A 13,043-nucleotide genomic window follows, 5' to 3' on the forward strand; every position below is an offset into this window, starting at 1 on the left:
CCTTATACCCCTGACTCAAGGCGGTTTCAAAAACACCCAAAAAAGCAAAAACTGAAATTTTGGTTTATTGAACCTTTTCTAAAAAAACTCCAGAACTGAAATTGGTTAAAATGGCGAGGAGTTCCGTAGTAACATTTCGATTTTTCGAAAAAGTGGTTTTTGTGAAAATCGACGGAAATGGCCATTTTTCAGACCACCCTAACACGGCGTAGGTCACCCTAATGGACAAACAACAAAAAAAAAGGTCTAATTATTTCGGCCAGGTAACCCCCACAAAAATTTTGAGTACGATCTGAGCACTTTTGTTTTTGTTCAATGAGTGTGTACACTAGCAGCCGAGCGGTGAACATCCCTAAAAATTTCGTAACGCCCTCATGTCAAACAGTGAAAAATTTGATCCGATTTCAGATGTTTTAAATTTGTTGGTCCATATTTTAGTTGAAAAACAGCTTAAAATTGCTGTTAAAATATAATTAAAAATGCTGCAGGAATACGAGGATGATTACTTCCTCGAAGAGGATAAAATGTAAGTTTTTGGTATATCTTAAAACGAATATTTTTCCACTAATTTTTTGCACGCATTTTTGTGGCAATGGATGTTTATGTTTACGAATTTTGTTTAAATTTTCATTTTAAATTTTTAATTGTTTTGTGGTTGTATCTTTTTGTCAAAAAAAAAAACTTAGTTTTCCACTAGTTTCAATAACATTCCCGCCAGATCGGAAGATTAAGCAAGTAATTTTCACGTTATTTTCTCCACCAATATGGTACGCATACGCTAAACATGTTCCTCATTTGGGTGCGGTGGCCTAAATCGCACCACTAATAGCCCCAAGGAACAAGTTCCGTCCGCCGTGGCGCCGTCTCCGGACGACGGCGGGGGCGACGACGAAACGTCGCTACTGCTCGGTCCGCTCGACGACAGTATCGATTCTTTCGTTGAGCGCGAAAAACCGTTCGAATTGTGAGTAGGATTCACTTGTTTTTTTGTTACGTTTTTATGAGGAAAGATTTGAAGATTAACAATTCTGTTGTTAAAACGTGGATAGCAGCAGCACCACGGACAGTGCCGGAACGGGCAGGGTCAAGGACGAGATTGCGTTCGTGTCGAACGATGACCTGCCGGAACCGGTGCTGTACGCTGACGGTTGCGTCGACGATACCAAGATCATTATGCTCTGCCAGAAGCAGGAGATGGAGCGATTGTAAGTTCTGTTGAGTTCTAGAAGTTTTGTAGAATATATCCGGTAGGAAACGCTTGATTTTCGCGAAATTTAGAAATATCTTATCTGTTTCTTTATGTGTTTGTTATAGTTGCTGTTTGTGCCATTTAGTTGCGTTGTTTGTGTTGTGTTTTTGAACCTGCGTTATACTAATCTAAATTCATAACCCTCAACTAAAACTCAAATCAGGGGAATGACCGTTAGCTCCGGGACGGTCATAGTCAAGAAAGATACTACTAACCTGATAGGAATAAGCATCGGTGGAGGAGCCCCGCTGTGCCCTTGTCTGTACATTGTGCAGGTCGGTGAAGTCGTCAGCAAATTTGTCGTAACATACTAAAGTCTTCCTCTTTCTGCAGGTATTTGACGGCACTCCTGCGGCAAAGGAGGGGACTCTCCAGTCCGGAGACGAACTGCTCGGCGTGAACGGTGCCTCGGTCAAGGGCAAAACCAAGGTCGAAGTGGCCAAAATGATTCAGGCAGCCACCTCGGAAGTTACGATTCACTACAACAAACTGCACGCCGATCCAACCCAGGGTGAAACGCTAGACATTGTGCTGAAGAAGATGAAGCACCGCCTGGTGGAACGAATGTCGAGCAGCACGGCCGACACTCTGGGGCTTTCGCGAGCAATCCTGTGCAACGACTCGCTCGTGAAGCGCCTCCAGGAGCTCGAACGCACCGAGTCCATGTACAAGGGACTGGTAGAGCACGCCAAGCGAATGCTAAAGGCTCACTTTGACGTGCTGCAAACTTACCAGCAATTTGGAAACATTTTCGCCGCAATCAGCGTTCGTGAGCCGCAACCGCGAGCTTCCGAGGCGTTTCGCATTTTCAGCGAGCTGCATCGCAACTTGGAAAAGGACGGCATCAAGATGATCAAGAGTCTGAAGCCGATCCTGGCCGACATGGGCACGTACCTTCACAAGGCCATTCCGGACACGAAGCTAACAGTCAAACGCTACGCCGACGCCAAATTCACCTATCTTTCGTACTGCCTCAAGATCAAGGAAATGGACGACGAAGAGCACAGCTACGCGGCAATCCAGGAACCGCTCTACCGCGTCGAAACCGGCAACTACGAGTACCGCCTTATTCTGCGCTGTCGCCAGGAGGCACGCGTCAAGTTCGCCAAGCTACGCTCCGACGTACTGGAAAAGATCGAACTGCTCGAGTGCAAACATGCGCGTGATTTGGCCTCGCAACTGCGCAAGTTCATCCAGGGACTGTCGACACTAGCCTCCGAAACCGTCGAGCGGCTAGAGTCAATCCCGAACCTGTTCCCGATCGAGGTCGACCTCAAGGCGAGTGCATTCCAGTACAAGTCGGCGCTCAAGTTTCAACCGGAGGAGGAGCTCGAAGAGGAAGTGCACCAGGCGGAGGAGGCCATCGAGATTCCGCCGGCCAAGTCGTCGAACGGAGGAAGGGACACAATCGACGAGCTGTTGGCTGGCTTCGAGGAAATTGATCTGAACAAGAGCAGCGCTGCGAGTGCGGCCGAGAGTAACAACGATCTGTTGGTGGAGCTTGGGCTGGCCGATATCGACTTGTCTGCGGGAGCGTCGACGATGGGAGCGAACCTGCTGGAAGATCCGCTCATACCGGATCTTGGTGATTTTGGTAAGTAAAATGTGGTGGTTTTTGCGCAGTTCTACGGCTATTTATGTTTGTCTTGTGTCATGTCAATATATTTATCCTAATTGAACAGGTGTGAGTTATGAATATGAAAGAATGTTCCATGATTAACTGGTGATCTTGTTTCGGGAGAATCTCAAACAAGAAGCTCGGGGTCGGTAGTTGGCATGGGTTCAACCCCAATCGACTCCGGTTAGCGTTTTTTGAGACGTGAAATGCTTGATCACGCCTTCCGTCGGATGGGGATGTAAATGTTGGTTGCGGTCTAACCTAGAGGATAGGTCGTTGGGTCATTCCAGGTACAGGAATCGTCTCCTTGGGAACTTTCCTCGGTAAAGCCGCTGGTGGGCAGTTGGACTTACAATTGGACTGGGGCTGCAAACAGGGCGATCTACGGTATCTATAGCTAGCCTGAGGAAGTCTACATAACGCTGCACAGGACCTTGATACTACGCCTGTAGCTCTGTACGGACACGAAACCTGGAAGCCGACTTGATAGCAGCTCCTGAAAGTCTTAAATTAGATCAGCGTTGGGTCGGCAGACCTGATGCATTTTTCATGAAATTGTCGTTGAAAAGTCTGTCACAAACTTGGATGCGCGATTTTCATGAATTTCGCGGAAATCTAAATTGTTCTCACCGAGCAGGATTCACATCAATCTTTGTAATTTCTTCTTGAAATACTAGATTTACACATACATTTTCACTATCTATCAAAATCTGCGTTGTATTCTTGAAGACAGTCTCACAGGAACATTCAGCAAAAATCCGCGAAAATCGCGAAGATATTCAACCACCCTGCACTACTATTGTCGTTTGCCAGCAAAACATAACCAAACTCTTCGGCACTCTCAGCCAACGTCAAATCAATACAAATTGCTGCCGGATCTTTTTCCGGATCCGGCAGCAATTTTGTATGGTTTGACGTTGGCGAAGGGCACCAAAAAAAGGTTAACAAATCACTCCTTGCATCAGCCAATAATAGGTCAAGCCTACAGCAACATGTTGGCAACATGGTGCACCTGAAGCTCACTCAGATCCCGACACTCCACATAGTCGGAGGCTTTCAATAAACAGTCTTAGCCTAGTAACAGCAAGTAACGAAACCAGGCTTTCATTACCCTAGCAACAGACATAACAGTTTGGTGACGAGGAAAAGCAGTACCATTTCAAGCTTCGCAAAGTTCGACTTCTCAAGAGGTCATCTGATCCTGAATTGAAGGCCACCCAGCAGGAGGAGATTGCGGCATTCCAACGGGCCTACGCAATTCCCTCCGCAGCGGGAAGATCATCGAGTCACTAGCAACGGCCATCGGATTGTCCCGTTACAACCCTGACTGCAAGTTCGACGAGACGATCACGAAGTTGAAGAAGTTCTTTCGAATTCGCGCCATCGGATCATAAACTTCAAGCAGGACACGCAACTGCGTTAGGCAACCGAAAAAATCAACATTCACGCAGTCGCTAAGCAACCACGGCTTACTGCGACGGCGAAGAAAGTATTGGTCATGGAGGTTTCGAGCCAAACATTTCATTAGGGCACAAAACCAAAAAGTAAACATTCGGGATTATTCCACTATTCCACTCCATAGTACACTCCCTACATGCCCTCCAAGAATCAGATTGATAGTAAACAATTTCCTATTGAAAAAATCAAAAAAACAAAAGGGCACATAACAATGTTCACTCCAAACCAGAAAAAAGTTCAATTGTGCCCTTTTCTTTTCGTTAGTTTTTCGTGGTTAAGGAACTTTCTATGTTATAAAGTGAACTTTTCATACATTCTTAACACTAATTCTCTTCAAAACAAAGTTTGGTTAACGTTTCACCAAGGGTTTCTGCAGAAAAAAACTTCGTCGAAATACAATATTGAATACGGCCCGCGGCTGCTGTTCAGTACACTTTTGAAGAATTTTAATGTTTCACATACCTTATCTGCTCCATTCGATCATAAAACTTCACCAATTATCAAAATTTCCACTGAATTCCTCATTATTTCTAACTAAACAAAAGGGCCCATAAACATCATTCAAAACAACAATCCGGTGCCAGCGCTTTAGTGCCCTTTTTAGTTCTCTTCGAAATTGCATTTAGAAAGGGCCCATTATGAACAGCAGTTGGAAAGCTAAAAGGGCCTAATAACGAGATTTTTAAAATTATGAGTTTTATTGCGAAAATCAACATAAATTAAGAAGCAGTAAAGCAGAGTTGAGGATAATGGTGTGTTTTATCGAATCATCAGTAAAAATACCATCAGTCATGCTTATTTTTTAAATAGGAATTGAAACAAGTTGTCCATTTTTTGCAAGCGATTTTCTCGAATCGCGGTTTTTGCTTTTGTGCCCTAATGAAATGTTTGGCTCGGTTTCTGCTCTGGATGTCGACGTCTGTAAGCTGAGCAAAACAAGGAGAGAGAGAGAGAGTGTTTTCAATTCTACACATCTGAAGGTTATGGGCCCAGCTCAAACCTAGGAGAAGTTAAGTTCAGGAAGATGTTTTTGCTTGTTTTTGGAAATTTAAGGAGGTCTACGAGAAGGTCACCAGTTCGAGATCCAGCATGAAATCAGAACGGAAAAGGTGGAAATGCTGGTCAAGTCGTCAAGTATCGAGTAATTGAGAGGCCGGAACAACTACACCACTTTGGCGTATGCAATGAAGATGGCGAAGATCCGAGAAGGAACCTGGTCAGCGGTCAAGTCACCGTCGGGAGTGGATGAATCGAGATGATCGGATCGGAGTTCTGCGATAACCAATCTGCAATCGCCATCGCTAGTAACGAATCCTACAATCCAGGCACGTGAGAATTCGTTACCATTTCGTGCACGAGAGTCTACATCAATTGGATATGTGAAGCTGGGATACATATCCACGTATCCAAAATCATTTCACTGCGAATAATCTTCGAGAAAAGACGTGTTTTCAATTCTTCTCTAGTACAGAAAGTGCCAAGTTCGCCGTGCAGGTTCTGCGGTGATATGCACTACGTCTGCGACTGCAGTTACAAGGACATATGCAGCAGAGCAGTTCTCTAGGATTTCGGTCATTCGATTTTTTTTGTATTTTTTAATCCGACTGAAACTTTTTTGGTGGCTTCGGTATGCCCAAAGAAGCCATTTTGCATCATTAGTTAGTCCATATAATTTTCCATATTTGGCAGCTGTCCATACAAAATGATGTATGAAAATTCAAAATCTGTATCTTGAAGGAATTTTGATCGATTTGTCTTCGGCAAAGTTGTAGGTATAGATACGGACTACACTGAAAAAATGATACACGGTAAAATTGGTGATTTTATTTTTTTATCACTAAAACTTGATTTACAAAAACACTATTTTTAATTTTTTTTTGATTTAGGGACATAAATGCAGAAATTTCTGTGCAAAATCATTGACCGAGTTATGAATTTTTATCAATACTGATTTTTCAAAAATCGAAATTTTGTCGCAAATTTTTCAACTTCATTTTTGATGTAAATCAAATTTGCAAAAGTACTTTACTGAAATTTTGTTATAGCCATATTTCATTTTTAAATTTTGCACATGTTTGCCCAGTTTTGAAAAATATTTTGAAAAGCTGAGATATTTTGCTTATTCAGACTTTGTTTATACGACCTTTAGTTGCTTAATGCAAAGGTTTAAAAACAGGAAAATTTATGTTTTCTGTTCACCCAAACAACCCATCATTTCTATCTTCAATATCATAGCAACTAATGGTTCGATTTTCAATGTTAATATATGAAACATTTGTGAAATTTTCCGATCTTTTCGAAAAAATATTTTGGAATTTTCAAATCAAGACTAACATTTCAAAAGGCCAAACATTCAATATTACGCCCTTTTAAAATGTTAGTCTTGATTTGAAAATTTTGAAAATATTTTTTCGAAGAGATCGAAAATTTCACAAATGTTTCATATATTAACATTGAAAATCGGACCATTAGTTGCTAAGATATTGAAGATAGAAAATGGTGGGTTGTTTGGGTGAAACTTAGAAAACATCAATTTTCCTGTTTTTAAACCTTTGCATTGCAATATCTCAGCAACTAAAGGTCGTATCAACAAAGTCCGAATAAGCAAAATATAGAGAATTTTCTCAGCTTTTCAAAAATATTTTTTTCAAAACTGGGCAAACATGTGCACTAATTTAAAAATGAAAAACTGCGACTATTTTCAAAAAGTCACTTAAATATGGCTATAACTTGAAAACGGTGCACTTTATCAAAATTTCAGTAAAGTACTTTTTATTGCAAATTTGATTTTACATCGAAAATGAAGTTGAAAAATTTTTACGACCAAAATTTCGATTTTTTGAAAAAATCAGTATTGATTAAAAAAATCATAACTCGGTTAATAATTTTTTGCACAACCTGGAAATTTCTGAAAAGTTGGCATTTTATGTCCCCTAAAACATATCAAAAAAAAAAAAATAAAAATAGTGTTTTTTTGTAAATCAAGTTTTAGTGATAAAAAGTTAAATAAAAAAATCACCAAATTTTTTTTACCGTGTATCATTTTTTTCCAGTGTAGTCCGTATCCATACCTACAACTTTGCCGAAGACACCAAATCGATCAAAAAATTCCTTCAAAAGATACAGATTTTTGAATTTTCATACATCATTTTTGTATGGACAGCTGCCAAATTTGTATGGAAAATTATATGGACAAACTAATGATGCAAAATGGTTTCTTTGGGCATACCGAAGGCACCAAAAAAGTTTCAGTCGGATTAAAAAATACAAAAATTAAAATTGAAGAAAAAAGACCGATTTCGTAGAGAATTGCTCAGCAGATATTTCACATCCGTCTAATTCCTTAAAGGGGTAGATGTAGTAGGCCATGCCTACAGCAACACCTGCAGTTCATGGCCTATCGACAATCACTTAGCTTAGAATAGTTAAGTAAAGTGAAATAGGTAAGTCGCTTATGCAGTTGCTATGCAGTTGTTTGTTTACCTTTGATATAAAACCCGATTTAATCCCACCTGGGGTGAGATAGAGCCTTTCTTACTAAAGAATATAACAATGGTAGAACTTCTTTCAATTCAATTCAATTCAAGCGATTATGGCAAACGCGAGCATAACAAGCTTTCCATGCGCCAGTGACAACGCACACCGCGGTTTTGGTTTTCTAGCTTCGGTACGAGCCATCGTGCCATCGTACCGAACAAACCAGGTGCAAAGAAAAACCGAGGTACAAGTGAACCGCGTGTGCCGCACGGTGCAGGGAAGATAGCCATTCAGCTTCTACGAAAGTGACAGAGTCAGAGATAGCTATTTTTACAACCGCACCACTACACACTCAATCGCGAGTACGTTAGGTAGAAAGCCATTGGCGTGAAAACGATATAAACGATGAAAAGCTTAGAAAGCTCCTATTTGAATCCAATGAACCCTGTTAAAAAAACTTACGAAATCACGAAAAAATGAAGTCTTCTTTTAGGCGATTTTAGGAGCACACCGGAAACAAATTGATTGTAGCCAGATGAATGTCCTATGTCACAAAAGTTTTTGCATAAACATTGGACAGTTATGCAAAAACGAACAGGGCAAAAGAAACCGAAAAGCTACGATATCTTACCTGTTGTAGGAAACATCGGTAGATGAGATACTACAAACGAGTATATCTCCACCCACAACATATATGCGCCAGCATTCTGACGCCAGTATTCGAAGCTCAACTTGACAACTTGTCGACTTGGCGACGATGCGTCGAAAATCGATGCAGTGTGATTTTTTGCGATTTTTCCGATTAAAATTCATGCTGAATCGTAATATTTGCGAAGATGAAAATGACGTCCAGCCATAAAGTAAAACCTATACACTCAAACCCCGATGGTTTGACACCAACTGTTGTCAAACGAACGGGGTCACTTTTTAGTTTGACACCCCTTTTACACGGAGTTCACACACACTACTAAATGTTTGTTTTGATAGTGTGCGTGAGCGCCGTGTAAAAAGTGACAGTTCGTCACTTTTTAGTTTGACTTTGACCAACCAACGGGGTACAAACTAAAAAAGTGTCAAACGAAAAAGTGACCAACCACCGGGGGTTGAGTGTACCTTTCTTTAGTAAGAAAGGCAAAAAGTAAATCGTTCTAAAAATTGATAGGGATTGCCGATAGATGTCAAATTTGTTTCAGATGCTCACTCATGGTCTGTTCTATGAATGTAGAAAGAAATTTCGGATAAAATCGGAAATGAAAAATGTTGGCGAAGGTCACCCAGGTGGGCTTTTACCTTTTTTTAGGGATTTTTTTCTTTTGGTAGGTTAATCAAACGGCTCTAACTCGGGAACCATATTATGGATCTGGATGAAAATTTGGGAGGTTGTAGAGCTCGAAAAATACAATTTTTGAGATAAATAAAAGATATGAGAGTGAAAAAAATCGACCATATTTTCATTTGAAAACTGTGTATTTTGTTGAAAAGTCTGGCCGCATCCGAAAACAGATGGATATTTCGAAACTCGGTCTCAAAATGACCTTTGTTCAGCACACCAGCTTTCAAATGCACTTGGAACAATCAAAATCGAAAATAGGGGAGCCGAGAACTTTGCGACACAAAATTTTGCAAAAAATTACCACACGCGGACATCACTCGAACTCCACGGAATTTATTTTCTCAAAAATCGAGGGTTGGAGATAGACAAGTTCTGTCAAGGTGAATCGATAGAGCGTCGAAAATCGATGCACCAAATTTTCAGTTTTTGCTTTTTGGGTGTTTTTGAAACCGCCTTGAGTCAGGGGTATTAAAAAACACCCAAAAAGCAAAAACTAAAAATTTGGTTTATTGGACCTTTAAAAAAAATCCAGATTTCCATTGATTCAAATATCTAAACTAAGTGCAATTTTCGAAGTAAAGTGAGCGACAGTCCACAAACTCGGACGTTTTCAATGAACCGTCTTAGACTAGTAACGAAACCAGTCTTTACTTACCTAGCATAAACACTACAAAGTTGGAATGCAATTAAAAAGAACTTTTTCGCATTAAAATAGAACAAGTGTGTAGCGAGATTAAATCCTTCTCAAGTTTATTTTAAATTGAATACTCTTCTACGTAACGTACACATTTTACACTGTGTTGTAAAATCTCAAGTTATAAACCTCACTGGACCACAACAAATAATGCTATAAATGAGAATAAATAAGACACATTTACAAACAAAAAAACCACCTCACGAAACTCCCGCCCGCACCAGCTCCCCTTCCGGCTTGTACACGTACTCCATCATGGCGGACCCCTCGTGGTTGTGGCCGCCCTTTGCCTCAAGCCGCTGGAAGACCCCTTCAACGGTGATGTGCGCGGTACAGGTGACTCCGTGCGCGTCCGATTGCAGCAACTTCGAGCAAATCCACTGACTGACGCCGTACTCATCGATCGACGCGAACGAGTAGCGATGCTGTTGGTAGAAAAGAAGGTACGCGCCATCGTCCTGCTTGGTGGTGTCCTTGAGGAAGTAAAAGGGCATTACTTTGCCTTCCTGCTTGTCGTAGATTGTGGCGCGTCCGAGGGTGAAATTGAAGAGTTGTTGCTTGAGTATTATCAGGACATCCGGTGGGGGTTCCTGGCTTGGTTCGTCCGGTTCGGAACCGTCCGAGTCGGGGAGGGTTTCTTGCTGTACGGATAGATCGATCGTGTTTCCAGGGAGGATGATGTTGCGCAGCTGGGAATCGGTAAGAGGTTGATCACAGTGAAGTCCTTTGTGAAGGAATGACTCCATCATGCCGTTGATGATGAGGGAAGATGGGCACATTTGGCCGTTGGGGCCGGCTTTGACGCAGGACCAGCGCGTTTCGGTCTGGTTGACGACCTGGTTCAGGTTGTAGATGTGCTTCCGGTAGACTAGTGAACGACTGTCAAAGTAAAGACATTTGCGTGTGAGAAGTTCAATCGTCTCGATGGCCGCGCTTGTGATGCTACGAACTGAGTATTTGATAAGATCACAGTCGAAGATGGGGGCTGGGATGGCTGGATGGGTGTGCTGGATGTTGCCCCACAGTTCGGCTCGCTTTGAGTCTGCCGAAATTTGCACCATCGCGTTGCAATTGTGCAGCCCGTCCCAGATGCACTTCCAGAGCGTTGCGCCTTCGCCCAACCTTAAATAGTACTTGTAACCGTACTGTTCAAAACAGACTTTGAACAGGTTTTCCTTGATCTTAACAATGTTGTAGTTTCGACCGGAATCTTCCACCGCCATTTTGGCGTATATTGCCGGTGCTGAATGTTCCGTGCGTCTTCGTCTCAGCTTTTTGAACTCCTCCTCGGGCAGCGTTTGTTCACGGAACTCCGTTATCAAATCCCTCGCGTCAACGCTAATCTTGCTCGATTTGAGCGCTTGATTCACTTCACGATATGCCAGTGCTGCATGACCGTGTTCAGCACTTGCCAACGAGATAAATTTAAAGATTCCGATAATCTCCACCCGGGATTTGCATTTGGCCACATTGCACACCCACTCGCTCGTGTCGTTCATCGCGTTGATGCTGCGCAGTACGTATCGCTGGTTCTGGTAAATCAGGTGTCGTCCGTTTTGCTTGTTCAGGCCCGATTCTCCAATCAGCCAAAACGGATCTTCGGTGCCGTCGTCTTGTAGGAAATTTCCCCTTCCCAGAGGACACTTCAGCAGGCGCGTTTCCGGCTCATGCGGATGAACCATGCCTTTCGGAAAGGTCGCAAATTTTGTGTTGGCGTCCAGGGTTATCGTGTGCCTAAAAAGAAAACGAACATTACTAAATTGTACGACATCATTCGATCATTCCTCAACCAAACCACTCACTTGCAGTTGTGCAGCACCTTCCACTCGCAGTTCCAAACGCTGGTGCCGTCCTTTTTCTCCGACGTAAACACAAACCGGTATCCGTCGACGACAATTTTCGATCGCCCCTTGACCTCTTTGATCACTTCAAAGTTACGCTCGTCATCGGCCACCCTCAGCATCCGGAACATGCGCTGGCGACCGTTTTTCGCAAAAGCCACGCTCGAATTCGTAAACTGCGGTTCGGGTTCAACCTTGATCTGCTTCGGCTCGACGACCTGTCGGGGTGGCTTTTTTCGTTTCTTGGACTTGTTCGAGCCCTGCGTCGGTTCCGGCTCAACGCTCATCACCTCGAGCAGCGACTCCGGGTCTGGACCGGGTTGGCGAACTTCCTCTCCGGTTTCTTCGACGGACACGTTCGCCCCCGAATCGCCAATGTCCAGCAAAATTTGCTTGCTAATTCGCTTGAAGGTGGTGAAACCCTCCAGCTGGGTGTGGCACGACGGACAAATCAACGCCCCAAAGTCCTGGTAGAAGCTCAAGCTCACGCCCACGCACTCGGCGATGATTTCGCTCAGCGGGTTCTCCGGTTGACCGTTTGTGGGGAACACGTTGTACATGTTGCTCTTCAGGCCCAGACACAACCGACAGTACAGCTCATCGGCTGGAATGGTTCCCTCGGGAAGTTGCTTCAGGAACACATCGTTTGCCTGTCCTTGGTGGTAGAACCAGTTGAAAGACTGAAGTTTTTCGCCACAGTCGGTGCAAATTCGGGTGTTTTTGTCATCTTCAGAGTTTGTCTACAAAATCGGAAAAGACATTCTGTAAAAATATTATCAGAAGCGATGCTAATAACTACTCACCACAATCTTTAGACAATCCCGGATGTACCGTCGCAGTTGCCTGGCCCTCGCATCCGTCGATATCAGGCTTGTCAGGGGCCGGTCATCAGCCTGGCAGAGTGTACAGCTGACCGGTGGTTCCAGCGCGTTGTTCGCAGTGCTCATATTTACGATTTTCGGGCAAATAACATTACAAAATTGTCTTTTTTCGGGACAAAAAAAGATGTAAATTGAATAAAATTACGAGATCGTGTTAAATTTAATGTGAAAACAACAAAAATACCGTAAACAGAAACATCAGCGGTTTGACAGTTTGAGTACATAAACACAGCAGGGCTGCTACACAATCTGACAAAAGCTTTGATTTGTGAAAAATCTGAAGCGCACTACAGACTTGCCAAGGACTTGCAGAAAACGTACACTCAAGGCTTGAAAAAAGGCTTGAAAACTAAAGTTTATACATTTTGCGCTTTATCCAGCCGCATGCATTAATTCAAATGTGAGCTCTTCTGTTTAGTGGTCGTGCCATCAATTACAAATGAGCGTTTTTCCAACACCATCGGAAAGGTCAAGTACATACAAATCAAATCA

At 42.8% G+C, this 13,043-nt stretch overlaps 2 protein-coding genes across 4 annotated transcripts; one reads left to right on the top strand and one right to left on the bottom strand.

The window, feature by feature from the left end:
* Positions 1-368: 368 nt before the first annotated feature.
* On the top strand, positions 369-2,928 carry LOC6037118 (PRKCA-binding protein). 3 transcript variants are annotated; one of them, XM_038257015.1, is made up of 5 exons: positions 370-526; positions 830-964; positions 1,050-1,205; positions 1,413-1,524; positions 1,583-2,928. In XM_038257015.1, the coding sequence occupies exons 1-5, from the start codon at positions 480-482 to the stop codon at positions 2,849-2,851; spliced, it is 1,719 nt and encodes a 572-aa protein (XP_038112943.1). In that variant the 5' UTR covers positions 370-479; the 3' UTR covers positions 2,852-2,928. The 3 variants fall into 3 exon arrangements, with proteins under 3 accessions (XP_001847061.1, XP_038112943.1, XP_038112944.1); XM_038257016.1 differs by having other exon boundaries at positions 1,053-1,205; XM_001847009.2 differs by lacking the exons at positions 830-964; positions 1,050-1,205 and having other exon boundaries at positions 369-526.
* Positions 2,929-9,856: 6,928 nt separating this feature from the next.
* LOC6037117 lies at positions 9,857-12,740 on the bottom strand. The gene is made up of 3 exons (XM_001847008.2): positions 12,474-12,740; positions 11,632-12,410; positions 9,857-11,563 (listed from the first exon to the last, which is right to left on the bottom strand). Exons 1-3 carry the CDS (start codon positions 12,615-12,617, stop codon positions 10,030-10,032), a joined length of 2,457 nt encoding a protein of 818 aa, XP_001847060.2. The 5' UTR covers positions 12,618-12,740; the 3' UTR covers positions 9,857-10,029.
* Positions 12,741-13,043: the final 303 nt, after the last annotated feature.

Source organism: Culex quinquefasciatus, chromosome 2 (assembly GCF_015732765.1).
Source record: "Culex quinquefasciatus strain JHB chromosome 2, VPISU_Cqui_1.0_pri_paternal, whole genome shotgun sequence".
In the NCBI taxonomy this organism is placed as follows: domain Eukaryota; kingdom Metazoa; phylum Arthropoda; class Insecta; order Diptera; family Culicidae; genus Culex; species Culex quinquefasciatus.